Source organism: Apteryx mantelli, chromosome 2, assembly GCF_036417845.1.
Source record: "Apteryx mantelli isolate bAptMan1 chromosome 2, bAptMan1.hap1, whole genome shotgun sequence".
Classification (NCBI taxonomy): Eukaryota; Metazoa; Chordata; class Aves; order Apterygiformes; family Apterygidae; genus Apteryx; species Apteryx mantelli.
The window spans coordinates 111,701,489-111,726,988 of NC_089979.1; the positions used below are offsets into that span (position 1 = coordinate 111,701,489).

General features: G+C 39.5%; 1 protein-coding gene across 2 annotated transcripts in view; it reads left to right on the plus strand.

The window, feature by feature from the left end:
* Positions 1 to 25,500, plus strand: part of GLI3 (GLI family zinc finger 3) — a 212,816-nt gene that overhangs the window by 166,700 nt on the left and 20,616 nt on the right. Inside the window, exons 8-10 of one of the 2 annotated variants that reach the window (XM_013955710.2) lie at positions 4,533 to 4,749; positions 6,169 to 6,285; positions 7,562 to 7,702. In XM_013955710.2, coding sequence (XP_013811164.1) covers positions 4,533 to 4,749; positions 6,169 to 6,285; positions 7,562 to 7,702 — 475 coding nt within the window. The remainder of the gene's footprint in view (positions 1 to 4,532; positions 4,750 to 6,168; positions 6,286 to 7,561; positions 7,703 to 25,500) is intronic. The other variant, XM_013955711.2, reaches the window with a different exon arrangement.

A 25,500-nucleotide genomic window follows, 5' to 3' on the forward strand; every position in this document is an offset into this window, starting at 1 on the left:
TTTGATTATAACGTCTGTTTTTCTTCTTCTTGAAGTCAGTTCCTTAAAATTTGATATGCTCATGTAATTGCAATGTAGTTCACTGCCCTGCTTTACCTCTGGTGAAGGGAGTTTGAGACTTTACAGAGGAGCAGAGAAAGAGAGAGAGAGACAGACTGACTGACAGATAGATGCAAAAGCCCACAGTATGGAAAAATAAATGATGTCACTGATGGGCTTTTCTGTCATTAAATAGGAATTATTGAATGTTTAAGTAGAAGTACTATACATTTTTTCTAATCCTGACCCCCCATAAAAGTCAACAACTAAAAAGATAACTTGCATGCGGTTTATTAGTGGTCTTATAAGTATTTTTCTTTTCTGTTTTTTTTCCCTCTCCTACTTTCACAGATTTGAAGTAAAAAAAAAAAAAACAAAATATGAAGTCTGTAACAAAAGTAGAAAACAGATTCCTTCCAGTGGTATAGATTTTCTTTTCTGAGTAAGTAGATGGAAGAAAAAGACGCACAATTCACTTATATTTTTTGTGAATTGCAAGATTTTTTGGAAGTGACTGGTGTTTTGGAACATGTGAATGACTTGGGGAGCTAGAGTTCTTCTGGGATCTGGATTTTGAAGGAGTGTTGAGCACCCCTTGTGTGAAATGCAGTCCCTTTAAGCTATCCTAAAAGAAGCATGATGCAAACTGAGGCTTCTGAAACCACTCATCACTTTTGAAAACCCTACTTGTTGTTTTTAGTAATCCTGGACTTCAAGCTCTCAAAATAATTGCTTTTAGGTCTTGCTTAACTGCCTCTAGGCGTGAATTTTAGATGATTATTAAGTGAAAACACAGGTGCACATTTCCAAGCCAACGTGGCTAGAACAGCTGGGTGAGGCTAGAGCAGTGCCACTGTCCACGCACTGAAGCTGGGCTACTGGGTAGAAAGGCATGTGAGCTAGGTGGAGCCAGCAAGAGGGCTGGTCAAGTAAACTTGACCATACTTGACTTTACTAAAGTATAACTGCTGGTCAAGTAAAAGGGATCACCATGGGGTCTGAGGAGACTCTGGGCTACAGAGATTCTTTACACATTTTGTTATTGAACAAAATGCATTAAAAACTTTGGAAAGGAGAGCGGGAATCCAGGTCTCCCCAACAGAGTGCTCAGTGCCAGCAATATTGTGAGCTTTGATTTCTTTTTCTTCTTTTTGGCCCACAACATTAACTTTATTGTTGAGCAGCCTGAATAATTTCTCAAAGACAGTGAAAGACCTGCCACCTTCTGTTCTCTTAAGATCCTTCTGATCTTTTCAGATGAGAAAAATCAAAGAAGCTGCCCTGTGATAGCATCTTGCGTGAAGGTGACATTAAACCCAGCCAGGTCATCTTGCCCTATGAAGAGCTGTTCAGAAGCAGTTGAAGAACATTATTTGAAAACAACGATCTGGGCTATTTAAGACATCACCCTGGTGGCTGAACCATTGTTGCCATTTTTGAGTACTCCCCGTTAGGTGTGCTGGCTAGTTGATACCCTATTCCTCTGCTCCCCTGTGATCTCCATTTTGTTTCAGTTTGGGATGTTCAAAGTTTGGAGACTGAGGAAAAGGAGTGCAGATTGCCATCCTCCATAGGAGAATCTTAGTGTCTTAGTCTCAAACCTTGCCAGTGGGTTCTGAGTAAAGGAAGGCAATAAAGAAATGAGAATTACTCCCTTTTTCAGCACTTCTCTCCAGCTGGTGTCATTGTTTTCCAGTATGAGTCAGTAGTTAAATCATTGGGAAAGAGTACATCTCCTGTGCTGTTTTGCTTTGCTTGCTTGCTTGCTTGCTTGCGAGTTGGAAAAAAGTGAGCAATGCCTGGCTTAAATATATTGCTATGGAAGAGCAGTATCAACAGACCATGCTTTGTGTTTGAAGAATGCACAGACACTAAGGGCCTTAAAAGACAGAATAAATCATTTGTAAATCATTTGTAATATTTATGCTGGATAATTTATAATTGCCCAGAGGTAGGACTATGTCCTACCTTAACAACCTCCTAGTCAGATGCAAATCTACATCACAGCATTGCCTTTCTGCCCCTCCCGAATTGTTTTGGGAGTCCTTTCCAGTGCTTGCTGTTGGATGAGTTAAAAAACTTCTGTTAGAGGCAAGCGAGCACGTAACTGTAGTCACAGGGCAGTGATGGGCAGGATATACACTCTCCTAGCTGAGGTCTTAAATCGGTCATGTCTTGTGGATGAATCATAAGTTTGTCTTTTACCATGTGGATTCTGAAAAATATTGCCAAAGTTTTGAACCTGGACTTAGCAAAGCTAGGTATTGTCATGCATGCCTAAATACTTAGAAAGGGGACCAAAAAAAAAAAAGACTGTGTTTCCAAGGGTGCTATGTGCCTGGACCTCCCACTGAAATCAGTCCACTTAATTTTTCTTTTAAACTGCCTTAGTGGAAGGATAAAAATGACCTAGTTGTTAACCATGTACAAAGAAATAAAATACTTCATCCGGCTTGTCTGTATGTTGCATTTGTTGATCCCAGAGAACTGGACAGCATCTTTGGGATGGTGCCTTCTAGCGTTTGAAGTACATGGGATTAGCTCACAGTATATATAGAAACATAGATGCAGGGGTATAGTAAGGATATGTTGTTTCAGCCTCACATATGACATTGTAATTGTATGTTTTTTAATGAACAGACCAGAGTAGTTACACTTAGTAATGTTTGTTCACTAAAAAGGAAAAGGGATGTTAAATCATTGTGTTCTTTGATGAATGGCTTGTACACTGAAGAATAAATTGAACAAACTGGCATAGAGCTCAGTGAACATGAAATCATCTATTAGAAGAAAGCTTGTGAACAAATTCTGAGCCTGATATGCATCTTTTGATTAATGTCCTATCAATCATCCATAGTGGCTACCTTAGCTAAGTCGTGCTGTAATCATTCATGGTTGCTTACAGGAACACTAGCAGGGACTATAGAGCTGCAATAACTGAATATTATTACTGATTTCTCCCTAACTCTTGCTGTGAACAATTACTGTTTTCACTACATTTCTGCCTCCTTTTATTAAAAAGAATACAATGCAAAATAAAAAGAGAGTTCCTCAAAGACCAGTAAAATTCTCCCAGGGTATTCTTAATGATATTCTGTCTTAAATGGGCAAACTATTGTAATGCAGAGTTCTCACCAGGAATAATAGTAATGTAATCACATTGAAACTGTCTCTTTATGGATTTTAGTCAAACAGACAAAATGTATAGTCAGATTAATGAACACAGAATTTCTATAGAATTATTACTTAAAATGGTTGAAATGATTTTAGCTCTTTTTGTATCACAATATTTTCAGTTAGTGCACTTAACAGTAACAGCAATTAAGACTCCAGACTTTAAATTTGGATTAAATCCACCTTTCTCATATTAGAAGAAGCCTTGATTCTTAGAAAGTATTATGCTTGCACCCCTTGTTTTCAAGCCCCAATGTTTTAAATTTGCATAACTTTTGAACTGATTTTTTTTTAAGATTAAAAATTAATGAATACAGTTTTTCTTCCTTTTTTGTTACGATTGTAAGTTATTGGCAAATGTTTGCAGGAGAATCTCGTATTCTTGTGTGAAGATTTAGTTCTGTACCATTTATTTCTCAAGTATGACGCAAAGAATGTTTTGGTACTACCTGCAAAATAGGTCTTTAGATAGCAGTGTAATTTCCTCCAAAGTCACTGTAGTCTGAGAAATACGGTGAAGTAATGAAGTGATGACAGGTATTAACAGGCATAATGGGCTTTAATAGACATTTAATGTTGTTTAACTGGAAGAAGGAGAAATGCTTTCCCATTGGGATATTTCTACATTGAAACTCATTGATCACCAATTTCAGAGGGGAAAGGTTAATCCATCAGTTTCTGTAACCAAACGGCACTGATGGAAATTCTTTAGGTGACATTCTGGATGAACTGAGCTTTCCATCTTTACACACAAATGAGTGATATGACAAGCATGGTGTTCAGAACACATTTAACCAATTGATTTTCTCTCCTCTTGTAATAAGATCTAGAGACATATGAAAGAGCGTAGCACGAGCCAAGATTAAAGGAATTGCTTCATACACATGAACATAGGGGAACTGCATTATCAATAAAAGTACTATAAAGCGTGTAGGCACCCATTCTTTTTCTTTATATAAAGTTTGTTATTGCAATGAATAGCTGTTATTGAACTGCTTGCCTTTTATTTCAGTTTTTCTGAATTTTATTTCACTCAGCTTTCTGTGTTTTTGTGGTAAATGTTAGAAAAAAAGTTACGTTTTATTATGGTATTATTTTTGCACTCACTATTAAATCCAGGCCAACTCTGGATTTAAAAGCAGTATTTATCATCCTTTGGGGCATGAAGAAAGACAAGAAGGGAAGGGTGTGTGGAGGGATTAGACTTCAATTAATGTAAATGTATCAAACATATTTTAAAGGTTTAATCTGTACAGTTCCATACTGTAATTACCTTTATCTTTTTCTTCCCTCTTCATTCCTTTTTCTCCTAAATTCAGCCCTGCTCTGAGTTTCACATACCCTCCTACACCAGTATCCCTCCAGCAAATGCATCAGCAAATTATAAGTCGTCAGCAGACCTTAGGTTCAGCCTTTGGACACAGCCCTCCGCTCATTCATCCTGCTCCAACTTTTCCTACCCAGAGACCTATCCCAGGCATCCCCAGTGTCCTGAACCCTGTCCAGGTCAGCTCCGGGCCTTCTGAGTCCACACAGGTGAGAGAAAAAAAAAGAAACCTTTGCACCTTGTTAATTTAAAAATTGAAAATGAAACAAATCACATTGTCTTGCTGGCAGTTAATCACCACTGTCACTGAGAACCTTCGATAACAATTTTCTTGCAGCTATAGCATTTGCAGTCCCTTTATTATAAATCACAAGAGTGTATGCACGGATTCTGATTGGTAGTACGCTTTTTAGTCCTCATAAATATTTCAGTGTGCTGCAGCAGCTTCTCATTCAAAACCGTCTCTCCTGGATCAGACAACTTAATACAGGTGGGAAACACGGCAAAAAACACATCAAAACACTAACTTGTTAAAGGTTAGCAACTTCCACCTCCAAATCAGGGTAATTACAATGCACCTCTAGACACAGAGTCATATTCTGCCCCACTGAACATGTATGAGTACAAAGTAGCTCCAAAGATTGTGCAGAAGGGTTTTTTCTCTGATTTATGCAAAGTTGGACTTAATGAGTTTGCATTAATTTTTTCAATAAAGGAAGTTGTATTCTCAAAAGCTGGAGCCATGTAGCAGTGAATCAGGCCCATAATGTGGAGTTTATTGCAGTTTGCCTTATGCTTCTTATTAACTAGTGTTGTTTGTTTCCAGATGACCTAGGATAGGTTATTTGTCGGTCTGAGAGCTGTTTATCTCCTGTCTAGCTTTTACAAATGTAGAAACAGCATATAGCGCTGTAGGAACAGTTTTAATTTTTTGTGGGGTCCATGCAAGTTCAAATATCTCTGAAAGATCTCTGGATTCCTACAAGATACATTTGCAGGTGTAGATAACAGCATTCAGTCTAGCACAGCATGAGATAAAACAAGATCCTGGCCTGTTTATGTCAGCAGTAGTTTTGCTATTGACTTTAGAGAGTTCAGGATTTCATCTAGATTTTCTGGCTGAGAGTTTCACACTAGTGTTCAGTTTTTCTTCCTATCCGCCATTATAACTGAAAACTCAAGAAAACAGCTGAAATTTGGTATGCAGATGTAAAGGGCAAAACCTTTCCTCTAGGTGTCTAAAAATACATCTTTTTCTTGTGTTTATTCAAACTAATGCACAGTGATTTCACTTTTCAAAATTGCCTCTCTGAAGTCATCATTATATGGAAAATCAAGTTCTTCCTACCCCTCCCTATCTTGACAAAAACAGATTGGTCTGTAATAAGGAATTGCATCCAATGTGCTCCTTCCTGTTCCCTCCCAATTCCATTACAAGGTTGAGTGATGCAGCTATTCCACAAGTTAATGCTATGTAATTGAAGCACAATGTAATTGCATATCCGATATAATTAACAGTGTAGCATCTCCAAATAAAGTTGCTGAGCAGGTGCTGCATATTTCTGTTTGGAGCTACATATTTATCACAGTCTAATTTTGTCTTTTTGGGGGGAAAAAACTGCCTGCAGCAGAGTAGACCCACAAGCGAATCTGCAGTGAGCAGCACTGGAGATCCAATGCACAACAAGCGCTCCAAGATAAAACCTGATGAGGACCTCCCCAGCCCAGGTGCAGGAAGCGTGCAGGTATGGCATTTAGGTTACACTAATAGGCCTTTCATCTCACTGCTGGAGGGATGTTAAGGCTTCCTGCCCTCTAACGGCCCTTCATCTAGTACGCACACAGGCTGCATCAACTCATAATAGCAAGGGACTGATTATAGAATTAGATATGAAGAGTGAGGGTTTGCTCTGTTATATGGGTCTGTTGCAGAATGAGGGGAGAGATGAAGGACACTGAGGCAGAGATGCCTCTGTCTGTTCAGAGCCTGCTCAACCCTCTGTTCTCCAAGGAAAAGTGAACCAAAGACATTCAGGTCTTTATTCAGGAAACATTTTCTGTTCAATAAAAATATTAATGTCATGTTGGCTTTTAACAGCGTTTAGCACTGGACTGAATTGAAGCCTCAGTATTGGACTCTGATCTTGTTTACTCCACTTTCTATACCAGTTACCACTAGTTTTAGTAGAGTGACTCCTGGTTTATGACAACTTAGGGGAGATCAGAATCAGAGCCTTGATCTTGTGAGTAAATCCATGAAAACAAAACAAAAGTCCATCTAAATCCATTTTGAAATGTAGAGATAGCATGGGTATGTAATCTGAAATGAATGTGTACTCTAACCTCTGACTCTTAACCTGAGCAACAAACTGGGGAGAATGAAGTACTTTGAGGAATGGAAGCTGGAAAATCAAACCCCAAATTTAAATACTCCCCTTCCCCCTGCACACATTGTACGCAAAAACAGATTAACAAATAGCCTGAAAATTACCAGTCTGCTTTTGGAAAGACTTTTGTGTACAAAACTGTCACTGGATTAACAATGAAAACACCCTTTGGATTATTGGTGATCCAGTTTATATTTACCTGTAGTACTAAAGTCAAATCCTGATTAAATTAATTATATTGATTAGTGCCTTATTCATGAGTAATGCCACTGAATGATAACGGACAAATGTGTAAATAATGAGCTGCTTAAATATGGGGAGAGGGAAGCTGAGCCTTTATGATTTTATTATAACTGACATGTGAAGGGATTCTTTTAGAAATTCTCTGCCCTGAATAATTCTGGGGAGGAAAAATATATTTTACACATATAGTCTACTTGTGCTTTTTGGCTTACCAGGCCTGTTTTGAGCTTTTGTATTTTATAGAATGGAGCAACAGACTGAACTGAGAATAACATATTCTCTTTCCCCCCTCTCTATCCTTATTTTAATGCTGAAGTAATTCACTTTTCTTCCTCCTCTGTTTGAGAATTTTCTCTCTCCTCTCCTAACCCCTGTTTTTTCCTCTCTCCAGGAACAGCCAGAAGGAATGACCCTTGTAAAAGAGGAAGGGGACAAAGATGAAAGCAAACAGGAGCCTGAAGTGGTCTACGAGACAAACTGCCATTGGGAAGGCTGTTCCCGGGAGTTTGACACACAGGAACAGCTAGTGCATGTAAGTTAATAGTATTCAGGAACTGGGTTTTAAAACTATGTGACCTTTTTCATGGGGGTCAGGGTCTCTGACCCTGTGCTGAGTCAAGTTTCTTAGCTAACAGCATTGCAAACTGGAGAGGGGTTTATGAGTTTCTGAGAATAAAGAAAACTGTGAGCCACAGTGTTTGACCTGTTCAGTCAGCTAAAGCTTAGTGTAAAATTCAATAAAGTCTTCAATAGAGATTGTAATGGCTCTGATCCTGTAAGCCAGCAAACGGTATTTTGAGTTAGAGACTTTGATAGTTATTGAGTAATAGTAAGCTGGACATGAATTATTATTAACCTTTACCCAAGTTTGATTTTTTTCCCAAAGAGACTGTAACTGTAGAAATGGGAGAGGGGAGGGATTCTTCCCCTTCCCTAAGGATTTGCAGGGTTTTTTATGTATCAATTTATTATTGCATGTAAACTGAAGTGGATTATTTGGCAAGAAACATGGAGACAGAGTTATTTTAGTCCATTTAGCAAAAGCAAACCATATAGTATTATTTATGCTACACCAAACATTAGTTATATCTGTCTTGTTTTGTCTTCATGTTTGTCACCTCCCCAAAATAAATTATTTTTACTATTTGGTATAATGGTAAGATAGACAACGAACCATCAAAATGTATCCTAGCAAGTACAATCTCCCCCTATTTCCAGCTCCTTAGCTAGCAGCACCTCTCTTAATTACATGAATCATAGGACTAATATAAATACTCTGAAACAAAAAGGAATTCCTTGTATCCAGATTAGAAAAGATCATCTTCAGGAAATGATCCATGCATCAGAATCATATTTTTTGTAGAAAATACCTTCCTGGGGATCCTGTAAAATCTGTTGTGTAATCTTGCCAATCTTACTGAAATAGCTTGTTGAAAAATGTACTTCCCCCCAGTTATTTGTAAAACTTAACTCTATCTAAGTTATACACACACACACACACACACACACGTATATAAATATAATTTATATATATATACAAAATTATAAACACCATGCACAAAATCCTCAGCTATGGTAAACTGATGCTGCAAAATTGACTTCAGTAAAGCAATGCCAGCTTGCACTTGCTGGAGTGTGAGAGCCTGGTGGTGTTGGCAATTCTTCTTCAAGGTGTATTTTTAATTTCTTGTTATTATTTTTATTATAATTAAATAGCAGTAGTAACTAATAATAAATGAAAGAATATCACAAACTGAAATTTTATGATACACTAAAAATTCTAATGCAACATTTTATGTAAAATCTGTGGACAATTTTTGCACCAAATGTAACCTAACATTTTAATAGGCCAAAATGAAATGTAAGGAGAGAGTCTTTTAATGTCATAATATCTTTTGGGGAAGAAGAGCCATATGACCGGCTGCTGCAAAGGGTTGGACACATTTAAAAGATCAAGTGTCAGTCTTGCAATTGATTCCATGCAAACAGACCGATTAACATCATCTAGGAATCTGCACAGGCAATCTTTATATCTGCTAATAACTGTAAAACTGAAGCTTTACAATGCCTGGAAAACCTTTCTCAATATTCGAAAATGATCACAATGATGAATAATTTACACCAAAATATAAGAAATAAAAGAGAAATTCAGAATAAAGGTGCCTTTGGTAATGAAAAAAAGGAAGAGAATTTTTTGAAGTTTCAGATATAAAATTTAATTGAATTCCACTGTGCCTGTTAGCTAATGTTTTATAGTTTTAGGTGAATTAAATTTATGATGTGATAGTTCTTTTTTTTTTTTTAAGAACGTTTGTTGTTTCTGGTATGATTTTTGTAGAGGATCTGACTGTATTGTAAGAGTCAACAGCAAGACTCCTCTGAAAAAAGCATACTTCATATATTTTTGTATGATGGCAGCATCTGAAATGGGTTTCTCTAGCAATAAAAACAGGCAGATGAAAAATGATTCTATGATACAAGGAGTTCTTTTTGGCAAAGGTCAAGATTCAGATGTGTTATGATGCCATTTAAGATTACAAGGAGCAAGTCCTGACTTGAGATCCTGAAGACAATAAAATCATCATCATCATCATCATCATCATCATCGCAACCATCACATTTAAGTAGCACAAATCAAACTGCAAGAGTCAGCATGACTCAGTGATGGGGTCCTAGTTTGTGATTTCTTTTGCTGCTCTGACAGAGGCCTGCTGTGTGGACTTGAGCAAGTTATTTCTGTCCAGAATTGCAAAGGGGTTTAGACATTGAACTCTGTTTGAAAGTCTGGCCCTTCGCCCCTGTCTGCCTCTCACATTTTGTCTGCCCTTCATCGTCACAGGCCTCTGATGTATACCTGCAGCAACTAGGAGAATGAAGTCTGAATCTCGGTAGGGCTTCACAAGAGAGCTGTCCTGATTTTGTTTAGGTGTGTGATTCTGAAAGAAAGTGTTAAGTCCTTACGTAGCAGTTTGGCCTTTTGAAAATTTCCCCACTGATGCAGCTCATGTATGACTCATACCCAAATACTGGTGGGTAATCGTAGTAGATACAGATTGCCGTAACTACACTTACCTCAGTGACTTTGCGTTGAATGTGTTTCTGACTTGGTCTGTGCGTGCATGCACCCGTATTAGGCAGAGAGAGAATATGTGTCTCAGTGTTGTGAGTAGATCCATTACTGTGTAATATTTGCACTGCAATAGCAGTTGGAGGCCCAGTCAAGCCCAGAATCCCACAGTGCTGGATGCTGCTCAGCCTTGCAGAGTGTGTGTCTGCATCAGGCCACTCACTGCTGTCTGGAGGTACCTGAGCTAGCTTGTACGCAAGAAGTCATGCCGCTGGGATGGTGCTGTGCTTCCCAACCAGCTCGGGGCTCTGCAGGATAATAGATATCAACCTTCAGATCTTGCTGCAGAGCTCTGCTGTGTTGCCCCTCTGGCGCTGGGCCCTGCAGCTCTGTGGGTGATCCCTGACCCTCTGCCAGCACCAGCAGAACGGATTGGAGGCTTCAATCACTCCAGCCAAATTTGAAGGGGGTGGTTGAAGTAAGATGCTGGACTGTGACCCAGGACAGCAGAAGTATAGATAACCATCCTATTTTGTTGACCCCCACTCCAGGATAGTAATCTCCAAGGCAGGGGCAACTGGCGTAGATAGAGGCAATAAAGGCTTAAATTGCCCTACCTAGACTCATTCAGATAATGTCTCACAAGGTCCCTGTGTTCCCTTACACTTAGCAGGGCTAATTAGCATGAGCAGAGAGCTGTAGTCATGTGTTCAGAAGCGGGGCAGGTATCTCTATATGGCAGTACATCACAGCGTATACACATACCTGCTTGCCCACACTAAGGGTAGTAAGTGAACTATGTAGTGAACTAAGAATCAGCTATGTAGATCTTCGCAAAGGATTGCAAGAAACTCCTTCCGTATCACCCACTTCATTGCGTATGTGACATGTAGCATATATTCAATAGAAAGGAAAATGCATTTGTATATTTGACTTGGAAATAATTGGAATATCCCTGCACCTGTACAACTATAGCTTTCCAGACCAATTCCCTGGACTTTGGAAGTTCATCTGGGAAGAGGAAAACCTGTAAAATGCAGAATTTCAAAAGAAGACCTTAAATGCATTCCTGTACGTCCTGATAAGGCTGAATCTTTCAGAATCTATGCAAGCTAGTAGTAAAACTCAAAATGGCATATTTTCCCCCTTTTTCAGGGGAATAAAGCTATTGTTTATAGCCATGCATGTTAGTAAGGTATCAGACCTAAAACCTCTGTTGGCATAGAACAGACTATTATTCAAATCTTGTATCACAAACCACTGGAATTTTAGAGGAACTGCAGTGTTTAGGGAAAAGCTGGAAGTGTTTTTCTAGCTGTTAGTTTTGTGGTGAGCTCTTAAAAGGCTAGGTACATAAGTGCAAATTCCAGTCTAGCCAGGCAGACTGGAGCTCGGGAGAATTTTTCCACAATGCATACAGTTCACATGTTAGATACAATTACTCTTGTCATGTATGGGTGTTTGTCCACAAACACAGATGCATGTGTTTGGATAGAGGTAGATGTGAATTTGCTTATGTATGTTCCAGTCCCTCTCTCACATGAGGATAGCTTTATTATCTTTCAGTGCATAATGGGATCTGATTTACTCTGAAATCAACAGTAAGCAAATTAGATTCTAGGACTGTTTGCATTAAATAGCTGTGTGTGATATAGCATATATGAAAGGGTAAATTCAAACATGTCTGTGTCTGAATATATGGTATAGTTTTACAGCAGAAATCGAAGTCTTTGGCACAATACTTAATATTTGATGGTATTTTTCTGCTTCACTTTCCATGGCTAAGTGCTGCTGTTACTAGTGCAAAATGTGGGTGCGAGCGAAAGTGTGTTTAGGTCCCAAGAGACAATGTTTTCTGTCTGAATTTATGAACAGAACCTGGGCTATTTTGAATAAATAACTAAAAAGCTACATAAAAGAATCATCATTGACCCACCCAAAAGGGTTTAACACTGCAATGATTTTGGTGTGGAAGCTCTTATTTTCAAGTGATATGTGCCACTTAGAATTCAGCATGGTTGAATTTTCATGATACATACACCAAGAGGAAAGGCGTTAAACCATTCAGATGCTCTACCTTATTTATAGCTCCTATCCATCCTTTTTTCCCTCTCCTACAGTTAATAGAAAGATTCATGATTCTTCATGGTTGTCTATCTAGTGTCTGACAGTACCGACTGCCCTGCTAAAGCAAGTCACTATCTATAATTGATATCCTTCTATGGAATAGGGTACCAGCTGTAATTGAAGGGTTTTGCTGAAAGCTCTTAAATCCTGACAAGTTCTGCCCTTGTTCTGGTTCAGTCGCTGAGCTGCACTGCTGGAATTCCAGGGTTATTTGAACTTGGTGCAAAAGGGATGCGTGTGTTTCACATTAGCAAATCACAAAGTTGGAGAGCAGCATTAGAGCCACTGCTGTGTTCGCCTGCCAGGTAGTCTTATTTATACCACATTGCACTCCCGAAAAGATTACTTACATTACTGTTTGAACATGTGTGTTATAGATTTCTTTCTTTCCCTTCTTCTTATTTAAAAAAAGGAAAAAAATCATATTTATTTTAGAGCCTCAGTTTGCTGCTGGGGTCTTTATCATTCAGCTGTTTAATTAATTTCTCTGCCCAGTGAGATATTATAATTGGGCTTAGCTGAGCTCAAGTTTGTTTTAAATATGTAATAAATGCACTTGAGCACCTAGAAGCTAATAAGATATTGTATATTTTTATAAATCTGCTTTTTGTTGCTGTTTGTCATTTTTTTTCCTCCAGAAATCAGTTTAAGAATAAAATATTGCAAAAGGGTTATACACTAAAGATAAAAGTTTGTTTAAGAAAATTATCCTTCAAGGAAATGACTGACGTTATTGTTAAATATTAATACAATGGCAATCATAAAAATGCAGTAATGCCTATTTCTCATCCCCCTTGCTGTGTAGCCTTGATGATAATTATTTTTATTCAAAAACATGCTTGAAGAACTGTAGAGCTATCTTTCGTTAGTGTTTTCTCCTTAATTGTACAGCAATAAAAATTCTCTCATTGTTACATTTCGTTGGTTAGATGAGATCAAAAAGCCCTAAACTGACAGTGATGTCTTACATTCAGAATTTCATTTGCTGATGTTTTCCTGTCTATTTTAAAAAGCCACCTTGTCTGAAGAGTTCCCACAACAATATTCAGGGGCATAACACCGTGCTCTGTTACTGCATGCAAGCCAAAAGGAAAGTTCCTTGTGTTTCTCTGGTACCCTTATATTCACCAGGGCCAGTCGCTGTTTGGCTGTTAATAATCATAAGGTACTAACAATACTCAGAAGAATCAGTACATAAAGTTCCCTTAGTTGAGTTTTGAAGGTTTTTGCCCTCCGCTGTCACAACTGACAGAAGTTGGCCAGTTATGCATGATGACCCACAGAAAATCCAGGCTGTTTGGAGGCTACTTCAGATCAGGTTTTGCAGTGTCAGTAGTGATTTGGGGTGCCTTAATCAACGCTTGAAACACTTAAGAATGTGTCTGATCTGCAGGTGAAGAGCACATCCTCTCCCTGAAGGACTAAACCCCTTCAGAGTGGATCATTTTAGACACGCAGAAATTGAGGCACCCCAAATCAATAGACTTTTGAAAGTCTTTTACTCCCTCTGCTGCCACACTGTCTTTGGTCTATGGTTTCTACCTCAGCTCCTCTCCAATAGGATGTGGCAGGTAAGAAGTGGAGAGAGCTTCATCTCTCTACTTTAAAAGGCATCTAATTGCTTTAGGGGATAAGCCGCTCTTTTAGATCAGAGCCATTCCCATGAATAACAGTTGCAGTGGCAAAGCTGTAAATGGGTGTGTGAGTCAGGTGTTGTGTACCGCTTGGTCTGCTGGAAGAAAAACTGTCCAGTGACCAAACCAGCCTGAGCTGACAAAGATGGTAGGGTGCTAGTCATGTCAGTGTGCCTAAGGATCTGTGCCTAAGAGTAAGTACGCAATTACAAACAGCCGTCCAAAAAGGCAGCTTATCCTCTGTGCATTAGTGGTTTCTTTTCTCTCAGAGCTGGAGGTGTGCTTGCAACTGTTTGTGACACAGATGAAGTCCCAGCTACATGAAACAAGGCCCTTCACAGTCCCAAAGGGGTGTAATTATACATCCCAGTTTGTATGTGTGTGTAATACATGCAGGGATTTATTTATTTTTTTATTCTTATTTGCAAAAGCTGTTTTCAGTGCATTTTCATTATGATTTTATTTGATTCTAGTGCAGTAGCAGAGAGAGGCTTCAGCCCATTTGGAGGCTTATTGTGCGTGGCAATGACAGCCAGTGCCCTGAAATGTTCAGAAATGTTTCCTTTAAATTGAAAAGAGTAAGGAATAGATAAGAACATGAAACCCATTATAGCAATCATTTTTTTCCTGCCAAAAGGAGAGTGTTTTATGTACAACAGCAAAGGGGTTTTGTTCGTGGTTTTATCCTATTTATTTTATTTTATTTTTTACTCAGTGGAATCAGGACCCTAATCCAAATTTGCAGAAGCAATGATGTGTACAAAGAAATTGTTCTTCAAGTGATACAAACCCAGGGCTTGAGCTAAAGGTTGGGACAGCATGGGAAAGGCAGAGGGATGCTTTTAGAGGCAAGAGCAGTGGACAAGGTTTCTCAGTTCATACATCCCCTCAGTATATCTGATCTTGGTAGCCGTGAGGGAAGAGGGGGGAGGAGAGAAAGGGAGGGGAGATTATAGAGAGAAAGCAAATAATCATGGAAAACATCTGGCCAGAGGTTTTGAGTGGATGTTTAGTTTTTAGATTTTGAAATCTCTTTCTTGCTCCCTGGTTAAAGGCTGATTTGTAATTAAGACAACACCTTACTGTTCTGGATTTTTTGGAACAGACTACTAAACCCCTATTTTTTAAATGTGCCAGAATGGTAGCTTCATTTAGGGGCCGGCAATTCATTGCATGCCATATGAAAGCTAATATGCAGATCTGCGCCCCAAAGTGTGTATTCATTCTCTCTCTCTTTCCATATGGGTACCTAACACAGATGTGTTTTCATGCAAAAAGTCTTTAACCCCTATCAAAGGTAACCATGTAAGTGCTGTTGGGTTTTAAGGTCAAGTAACCGCAGACTGACCTCTCTGCTGTTCTTCTGCTCTTCTCCTGTGTGTGCTTCATGGGGTGTCAGCAGCCTTCGGGGTCTGGCCCAGCCCCTGTTTGCCTTCCTAACGCCTCTTTGCTCTGTGTCTGCCACGAGGATGCCTTCTGCATTCCTGCGGTATTTAGCGCCAGCCTTGCTGCCTCATGAAGAGATCTCATTCACTCTGGGCCTGACCTAAAGGCCAGCTGTGCTTTGGCTCAGGTCCTCTTAAGCACTCCACTACACAAGTGCATCAGCAGTTCCCCTACCTAGAATCTGGCTTTCAATGAATCACAGAAGCAAAAGGGAAAAAAATAAAGTGGGGAATTTTTTTTTATTGATAGCAAAACCTTTACAAAAAAATAAATCCACCCTAATCTGTGAAGTATTAAGAGGGGGTTTGGAGAGCGAAATGTAATCATTTTTTATTTTAATTCCTCTGTAATTAGCATTTCTTTCACAGCATCAGGAAAACTTGTTAGTCTGCCGCTGCTATGGCTGCTGTTCATATGAGTTTGCAAAGTCATTGTCTCTGACTTGGTGGCCCTGAAAGAGATTGCTAAAGTATGAAATGTAGTTTAAATAGCACTTCTTTTTCACTGTTGTGGCTAGGGATAGTGCCCCTCCTACGCCCTGAGAAGTTACTCCAGCTATTTAGATTTGCATGACATGCATGACAATGAGCAGAGTTTGGCCTTTGTCTGTGCGTTTAATCACAAAGAGCTATTCAGGTGGTTTGTGGAAATATGTATTTATTTTAAGTGTTTATTTAGCTCTGCAGTTCCTAGTGAACTCCTCCAGGTTTTAGCTGTGTTTCTTAGGTGGCTTCCAGTTTTAAGAGGAAGTGTAAAATAAGAAGCTGCCAGCCAAATTCCAGGGGAGACTGTGCTGCCTGAACAACAAAGGCATAGACAAAAGTAATGCTGCAGACTGAGTTGGCTCTCCAGCTCCTGACTCTTGTTGGCATCTCTAGGAGAACAGAGAAAATGGAAGGCCCAACCTGCTGCTTTTGCTGCCTCAGGGCTGCAAGGACTTTCAGCACCGTCCAAAAGGCCAGGACGGAGCATATGCACCTGGACAAAGCTGGCATTTCCTTGCGGGTTTTCCTGCCGTACTGTGGCTGACTAAGTCATTTGCTGTTACACAGCCTGGCTTATTATGGTGAAGCAGTGGAAGGCCGTACCTCGAACTTTCTGGAGTCCCCTGTGCTGTGTGCTGTGTCTCTGCATTGCTTTTGTCTCCTCCAGGTGAACAGGGTTTTATCCACGGTGCAGCCCATCTTCAGTGTCTTTGTCACAAGTACCATCTTTTCCCCATTGACCACCCAAATTGTGCCTGAAAGGTTTGCCCATAGAAGCCTGATGCCTGGAAGAATATAAATCTATGAGTGAGGGCCCAGCTATTGCGTGTGCAAGTGCTTTTTCACAGACAGAAATGGCAGTTCTGCATGCGTGAATGAAAGCAGGGATGGGTGAACTAAATATGGACTCAAGTGCAGTTTCTGCATTTGTTTTTGAGACCTGGGCTGTGGGGATTCATTTTTTCAGCCTCTTTTGTTTGTGTAACCTCTTAATAGAAGAAAGCAGCTGAGCCTTTTATATGGTTAAATTTAGTGTTTGCCAGTGCTCGAACTTTTGTGTGAGCGTGACTTTTCTTCAAGATGTTGGGTGCCTAATCTATAAAATGAATGGGTGGTGTTTTTGTCAGGAGTGGGTAGCTTTGGTGGCTTGCACTGTAGGTATAAGGTCTGTGTATACCATTCTTATGTGTATTGCAGGGCTGAGATGCTGCAGTTCTTCGTGAGATAAAATAGTCAAGCTGAAAATGAAACAAAGCTCTAACTGTATCCCTCCTTGTGTTTAACAGAGATAAACTACAGTGGAGTCTCAGTGCTGCTCCGTTTGGCTTCTGGCAGCAGCTTTAATTGGTAAAATGCAGATTTTTTTTTTTTGATCAAGAGAGGATTATTCTTGTTATCAGTCTGGAGCATCTTATTTCAAGATGAAAAGGCTTCACTGAATTACAGATGCCAACATTTTTACAAAGCACTTTGGCGATTGACATCTCAAAGAGAAAGTATGATTTATTAGCCTATAATGGCTAACACTGAGCACTGGGCTAGGTCCCACTGATTTGTGAAATTGCTTAATATGAATTGCCTTTTTGTGTAATTCAAGCCCCAGGTTTTTCAAATAAACTTAGGATATAAAGTGTATGAAACATTAGATACCTGTACAGAGAGGAAGGGAATGGGGCTGGGTAACTAAAAGGGAAAGAAAGAAAGGGAAAGGAAGAGAGGAAGAGAGAGGGAGAAAGAAAGAAAAATACAAAGAGAGAAAGAGAAAGAAAGAAAAAGAAAGAAGAGACAAGGAAAGAAAAAGACAGGAAGAAAGAAAAAGAAAAAGCCCTACTTCTAAATCCGTCTTGGTGGTGCTTTTTTACAGTAGTTTGGTTGATATGTTGGCAGGGTAAAGATTAATAACAAGCCTTGTTGCTATCAGTACCTGCTTGTCGATTCTCTGTAACAGGGCTGTCTGTTCAGCATGGAAGTTATTGATTAAATAAAAATTGCTATTAGATTGTGATGTGATCCATAATCACAAACAATGGTGGACATTCCTCTTTCAGATCCGAAGCCATGCATCAAGTTTTTCCTTGCAGTAATTTATATTGTGCTGACACTTGTACCCATTAGGCTTTTATCGTCTCCTACATGTGTCAAGAAAGCACTAAAAGAAAGAACAGCAGCAGCACAGCGGCAGGTAGGGACTCACTAAATTTTCAAAGAAGCACAGCATGGCTAAGTCCATCTTTTCCTTGTGGTTAGCACCTTACCCCAGCAGTTATTTTTGCCAGCCAAGGGCTTGATCCAATACCCCCTGAATTCAGGGAGATTTTTCAGAGTGTTTTCAGTAAAAGCAAGATTTTGCTCCACAAGTATCCCTTAAATGCTCACTGTTTTTTTATTATTATTATTATTCTGTTATTCCCTTGGTACTGGTATTAGTTATGAGCCATTGGTAGGCCCTTCATGTCAGGATGATGTGGAGAGAGGATACAACCAGGGAGATAATTTTTTTTTTTTTTTTTTTTAATTCTGGAGGGTGATGGACAGGGTGGTTTCCCATACTGCTTTAGCTCTGATACTTCCTGATTTTATGAATCCAGGATTGGAGTGCTGTAGTTAAGACTGCCTTGGTTTAGGATAAGGTAATTAAAAAGATGATATCTGAATCTTCTCTTCACAGCACATGTGAGCATGGTACCAACGTTCTTCCTCTTGTGGGAGAATTTGTCTAAAAGTAAAGGAAACTTAGTCTAGATTTCTTCCAGAGTTTGGTTGTTTATAGGTGTTATGCCCACACATCTTCTCTGTCCTCTTGTCTCAGAAGATCTTAAAAAATATGTATGTCAAAGCTGATCAAGCCCACCTGGTCTGACTACTAGGGAGAGGCAGCGCAATAGCTCTTGATTGTTTTGCCGATTACCAGCACTAGGTGGGATTACTAGACGAGTTTTGTACTTCTATACAAGAGCTTAGAACATAGCAGCATGATACATTATGGGTACATGGTGATTTTTTTTTTGTTAGTGTAATTTTTCTTAAAGTCAATAGAATTAAGGGTTTATCCTTTAAACAGTTCTCACTGCTAATTAACATACTATGTATATTTCTGTATCTCAGTAGTGTTACGATACTCTTTGCATATCTTTCTTAAAACACTTCAAATATTACCACAGATAATCAAGAAAATCCTACCTGCAGTATTTGCACCACTTGCCACATTACACTCAGCTTAAAGAGTGTTTAACAATGAGCTTACTTCATTACGCAGGGCAAGTTTAAAGTTTTGAGACTTGGCCACTGTCATTTAAATCATTTCGCAAAAAAGGAGCGTGTGCCTTTCACACCTCCCTCCAGCGCAGCAGCTTTCTCTGCATGGATCAGAGCCAGGGGATTACCAGCCAGGAAATTAATTGCCAAGGGGATTCCGACACTTATGGTTAGTAAAAAAGCCTGAACAAAGAAGTGTGTTTTATATCACATTCTAAAGGCGCCATGCTCTAGCTCCAATAGTTTTTGGATGAGGGAGAGTTACAAAGATCCAGGCTTGTCACTGAGACTACCCTTTGCTTTCCTGCCACAGGCTTCTGGGATTGACAGCCAGCACAAGCCTGTCCGGTTCAGATGGTGCCACAGTGCTATAAAGGGGGAGAGATGAATCTTGGAGATAAACCAGACTATTTAGGATTATTTTTTAGTTACCAGAAGCACCTTTAACTTCACCGTGAGTAAATTAAAATTGGTGCATGGAGTGCAGGGCAGAAAGAAAATTGGTGTTGGCTCTTCCCTAACTGCGTTAGGTGATGCTCCCCTGTTCTACTAGACGATCTTACACAACTTTCGTTCCAATAGCCCAAACACACTGCTGTAGTCTAATTGCAAGGCAAGAATGTCTATGGCATATAAGAGAGAAAAGAAAATGTTATCCTATGGCAAGACAGAGATGAAAGAGGGTGTCTCTGCTGCCACTCCCTGGAGTATCAGGGGCAATGAATTTGTAACGTGATAGAGACCTTAACTAATCCTGACTTCTGCTGGGATGTGGCTGGGGTGACCAAACCTAGCAAGGACATGAAGGATAAATTGTAAATGGACGTCCAGTAGAAAAAGCCGAGGGAGGTGTCTCAGAGGAGCAATAAATTGCTGCACATGCTGAAGCTTGTTAGCAATGCTTCTTAGAAATGTTTAAGAGGAAGGGCCTGAAATACCTTTTCCAGTTCAGTCATGATGTCATGACTGTAACATGGTGCTCTTTCGATCACCCTTTGATGTTATCTTAATTCCACCAGGATCTCCTCTGTGATGAAACAAACATTAAAACATACATCATCTAGCAAAGATTTCTGTAATGTTTTATCACAACATATATCTTTGTAGATTCTATGAGAAGTGTTGTGTGTTTTTAAGTCACTACCCTCATGGCTGTCTTATGTTCTTTGTGCATTTTATTGCAAAAAGTGAATCAGGTATTATCTCTAATTTACCTGCAGCTCTTGTAGATTATCTGTAAAGAGACAGTAAGTGCATTTCTTGAAAAAAATCCTGCTATTTAACAGTCTGTCTTTGCAGACAAAGCATTGGTATTTTTAGTGTATGGGCAATTTGAATGTGTTCATGTAGTAAGCATCGGACTCTCTTTAAAAATTTAAAAAGACTTAGTGATCGACTTACACAGGAAAATCCATCTGAAGAGTAGCTTTTCTTTCATTTTAAGGAGATCAGTGTTAGCTGTGCTGTAATCATTAAGAAAGTACTAAAAGCAGAAGAAAATGCATGACTGTACAGAATCTGGTCCAAGGTTGAACTAAGGGAAATGCATATTGCTCAGCAAGTCCTGCCTGCATGCTTAGTGTTTCTAACCATATGTTTAATATACCCTGAACAGAAGATCCATTTAATTGTCTGACATTTACCTTGCTATTTTCCCTTATTAGGCGCATAGGATTTTTGGTAAAATAAGGCAATGTTTTAATTTTTTTGTAAGGAATTGAGTATTTTGCTAATCCTCTGTGTAGATAAATGACCCATTGTACTTGTCTGGGAGTTTGGAAGTCTTCAAAATCATACTAAAAATGCTACTTTTTAGTGTTTCCTTATCTTACTATACCATTTCTTAAATTTATAAATTGGCTCATGGGATTAAGCAGTTTGTCTCTGCTAATATAAAATGATATAAAGCTGCTGTAATATATGGTTACATTTTAACTCAAAGAGTCTGTTGGTACTAACCTGCTTGTAGGCTATTTCCAAACCCTTGCACTGAAAGGCATGTAAATTTTAACAGATTTTTGTCATTAAAGCCATACCATTTATATGAAGCAACTCTGGCTTAATGTATTCATTTCATGCACCACACTAGTTGCAGTATTTTGCTGGGTACTTTTTTACTTCCTTTTTTTCCTCCTTATGCATCTTTACTATCGTAAGTTTATTTCTTGGCTCCACCAGCCTGGTCTGTGTTGTGGAATGTGAAGATTAGAAATCTCTTCCCATTTTATTTTCTTGTGAACATGAGCTTTTTTAAAGGGAAATATTATTACTTTTAGTTTGGTTTGGAACCAAGGCACAATAACTAACAATGACAGCTGCTAAAGACTCACTCCTGCAGAGAGCTCAGTGTGTTTGGACCCAATAGATTTTAATGGGCTCTGTGCTGCCATAAGAGCCCATGAATGCAGAACAGCTCACAAAATCAAGATCTGTGCATCGCAGCTAGGAGCAATGGCTGGGATTTATCAAAGGCAAACAATATGGGGGGAGAATAGTTAATTTCAGGTTTAATATATACAGCAGGTCTGATTTCCATTGAAGTCGAATGAGGTATGGTGGCAGGAAGGAGGCATATAGATTTTTGTCTTCTGCAGCGATGTGGGAAAACATCCAAAGTATTTGGTTCTTCTGCCTAGTGTGTGCTAGTATGTTTCTTACAAAACCAGGATGATATTTTTGTCGTTCACACTATTTGCAAATAAGATGAAATACCTTATTGTAATGCCTATTTGTGATGCCTTCCTTCTCAAATACACTGGTGGGAGTTCTCCGTGGTACTTCTTTGCCAGTTAGAAAAAAATAGAAATAGAATATGTGCTTTTAAGTGTGTTACACTAACATCTGCAGCAATGCTGAGAGCCTGGTTGTTCAGGACTTGGACCTTTTGTGTGTGTGTGTGTGTACGGCCTGTTTTTCACATATGTTTTTGTTAAAGATTGTACACAGCTGTATGTGAGTTCATAAATGCAAAGAAGGAAGTCAGCCATTGTTCACATTGGATACTGCCTGTTAGGGAGTTTTAATGGGTTTTAACTTGGTTTTCCTGGAAATTCTGTAGCACTTGCACGCAAAATCAGTTTTTATCCCTAAATGCAAAGATCATGAGGCAGAAAATTTTGAGGTTGAGCCTCAGGTGGTTTTCTGTTCTTCTGTATTCACTCACTCCTAGAAAGACTCAGACAGTGCATTTTTCTGGGCAACGTTCAGAGGTGATGACAGTCCTACTGAAGGGCTAACATTCATTTTCAGACCATTTTTTACCCTCTTCCTTATCCAACTGTAGGAGAAACTCTGCCCCTTTTTGTACACTACTGTTTTGACTAGATTGAGAGAGAAATGTGTAATAGAAGAATTGAGATCTGCTGGGAGCGTGGAAGTCCGTGCAACGAGGAGCTTCTCTCTTGTAAGCTTACAGCAGGAGATAGCTTTGTGCCTCCTTGCAGTCACACCATAGAGCTGTTACATTTAGGCAGAAATAGTTCCTGCATCTCACTCTGTAGTGCTCCCATAGGTAGCCAGCTCCCAGAAAGCCCATGTGGAGAGTGTGAGTGCTTGTGTGCATATGTGATGGAGAGAAAAGATGGAGAAAGAGGGAAGGAAACCAGGCAGAACAGGCTGAAGTCTAGATCACTGGTGCAGGGCAAGGGTGTAGGACATGAGATAAAACCACCTTCAGTCTTTATTCCAATGTAAAGGCCAGCATCATAGTTTCACTGCTTAGTCAACAGTGGGTCTTAAACACTTCGGCAAGTGGCCTTTCTTCAGTCTTTTCCTCCAGCTCTGTCCTCTTGAGGCCAAGTTTGAACTCTCCTTCATTGGCACACACTTTTCCTGGCTTCTTCCTCCCTCTACTTTTTTCCTCACTAGTCTGTCTTGGGTCTTTTGGTTTATGCTGCAGATGCCAAATTACCTAATTTTTTTAATATGAACTTTACACCTAAGACAGATAACTGGAAAATATGGGTATAACTTGGGGACCTAAATGTGAAGAGCATAAGAAATACAAAGTAAAACTAAGCCAAATATGAGTATACAAGAAAGTGATCTGTGCGCACAGCTGAAGTCCTGGTGAGGGTGACAGTTATAATGGGGTTACATATGTCAGGTTGCTTTTTCCAAAAGGGATTACAACTGCTAAGGAACTTAGGCTGTTGGAAAATATTACCCTTCAGCAAAAGACTTTCTTTCCCCCAGGTGTTGTTAGATTAGCAGCTATATGCTAATGCAGCTCTCAAACTGTGGGGCCAAATGTGCATCTGGAAAGGATGCAAGAAGCACCAAGAAAAATGCCGAGCAAGCTGAAGGTGGAGGAGAACTCACCAGCACCCACACAGAGGGATAAAGCATGTGATACAACCTGCAGGAAATTGTGCACCAGAGTGCCCTGCAGGAGGAGGCAGCTGGGAGCACAGCTAGAGCAGAAAAGTAATGGGGATGGCAGGTAGGAGAAACTGGAGGGGAGAAATGCTGGGAGCAGTCAGCTTGCAGCTGGCCCTTGTCCCCAGGCAGGAGCAGAGAGGGGGGCACTTCCCCTATGGGCTCCTGCATCCCAGCACCCCAAGAAGTCAGTCACCTTCATGGTCTCCCTGTCACTTCTTTCACCCCTTCTTCAGCAGCAGTTCTCAGGAGTGTAGGGCATATCCTTGGAAGGCAGAGGCATAAGGAAAAAAAAATCCTTTTGAGAAGAGTTACGTGTCTGCCTTGTGGTTTCCACTTCCCATCACTTCTCTGCCACAATCCCCTCACACAGATGCAGTTAATCCTGTCGTTGAGCAAGTCACAGGCTCCAGTGACTGAAGAGAGAGAGTTGGAGCACTTTTTTGGTAACGTCGCAAAATATGGAAGCTGTGATACCTTGTCTGAAGTAAGGCAAATGCAATACAAAGCATCAGTGCTGGAAGAACTGACAAGGTTTAGTTATCACAGCAGCATCTATTGAAAAATTATTTCCATACATTTGAACAACAACAAAAAAAAAAAGTAAAGAAAGCCTGAACTCTTCTAACATGCCAGTTTTGACTATTAACCTCCCAGCTAATAATGTAAGAATGCATCTTTCAAGGAAGAGATGGCACTTGATTTTAGACTGTGTTGTAGGAGGGAACATAAGGGAAAAAACAAAGCTGAGAACCATCCAAGTGTCTTTTATACCACTGTAAAAGTGGAATGATTAATGTCCACAACTTTGTGCTGATGTTCTGGCAGAATCTCATTTACTAAATTTTCAGTTTAGGGAAATAAAGATGCAGTTTCTGCCCATTGTTTTATAGGTGCATGGTCTTACACAGGAAATCAAGCGAGAGCTGTAAAACATTGCCCTGATGGAGCTACATTTCGCTCCTAACAGATTTAGCTATACTGTATATGTGAATATAAATATATTAAATAAAACAAGAACAAGATGTGATCTTACTGGGAAAGAATCCTTGCAATATCCCGTAACTTCCATTCCCTCCACAGAATATCCCAAAGCCTCACAAAAAGCCATCCAAAACCTGGAAACATAGATGCAGTGTCAGGGAATTGGTTCTCAGCCTGAAGAGCAAGCTGTGTTTGCTCCTTTGGTATTTTATCATATCCATACTGTATAACTACTGTATCAGAGATTAAAAGAAAGGTCATGCTGTATTATGAACCGCTGTCTTTATTTTTAGGATTAGATAACTCTTCTCTTTCTCCCCACCCCCCACTGATTCTCTTTATGTCCTAAGGGCAGATCCTTTCTCTTGGGTCAGGAATGTAATAAGGCAGGTTTTCCTCTCTCCAGGATATTGTGTCTGTCTCACTGTGTTTAAATTGCCATAGAAAGCTCTTCTAAGCAAAATACAGTATTTTCTTTGTACAAGAGCCAACAATTGACATATCCTTGGGGACGTCTCTGTCTTTAGCATTTAAACATACAAGTTGGATATGTTTAACCTATTGATAGGCAGCAAAGACAACTACAGAATTTATTGTGAGAGACCAAAAGGAGAAGCAGAAAGAAAACATCTTTTTTTTTTTAAGTTGCAGATTGAGAACTTTAGTTGTTGTTGATACAGAGGGATGACCAAAAAAGCCAGACCTATATTTTCAGCTGAAACAGGGAGGTGAGAAGAAAACTGTCCTGCTGGGTTGTGGCCTTTGAATTAGCATATTCCTGTTTATCAGTAATACAGCTTCGCATTTCGAGAACAATACTTCTCCAGACCCTTACATAAGAAATTCTTTGATTCACTGTAACTTGGTTAAAGAGTATTTGGGTCAAAAAATCTACAAAATGCAAATGTTTATTAATTATTATTAGTTTGACTGCTCTGCTTCTTTGTGCATTTCT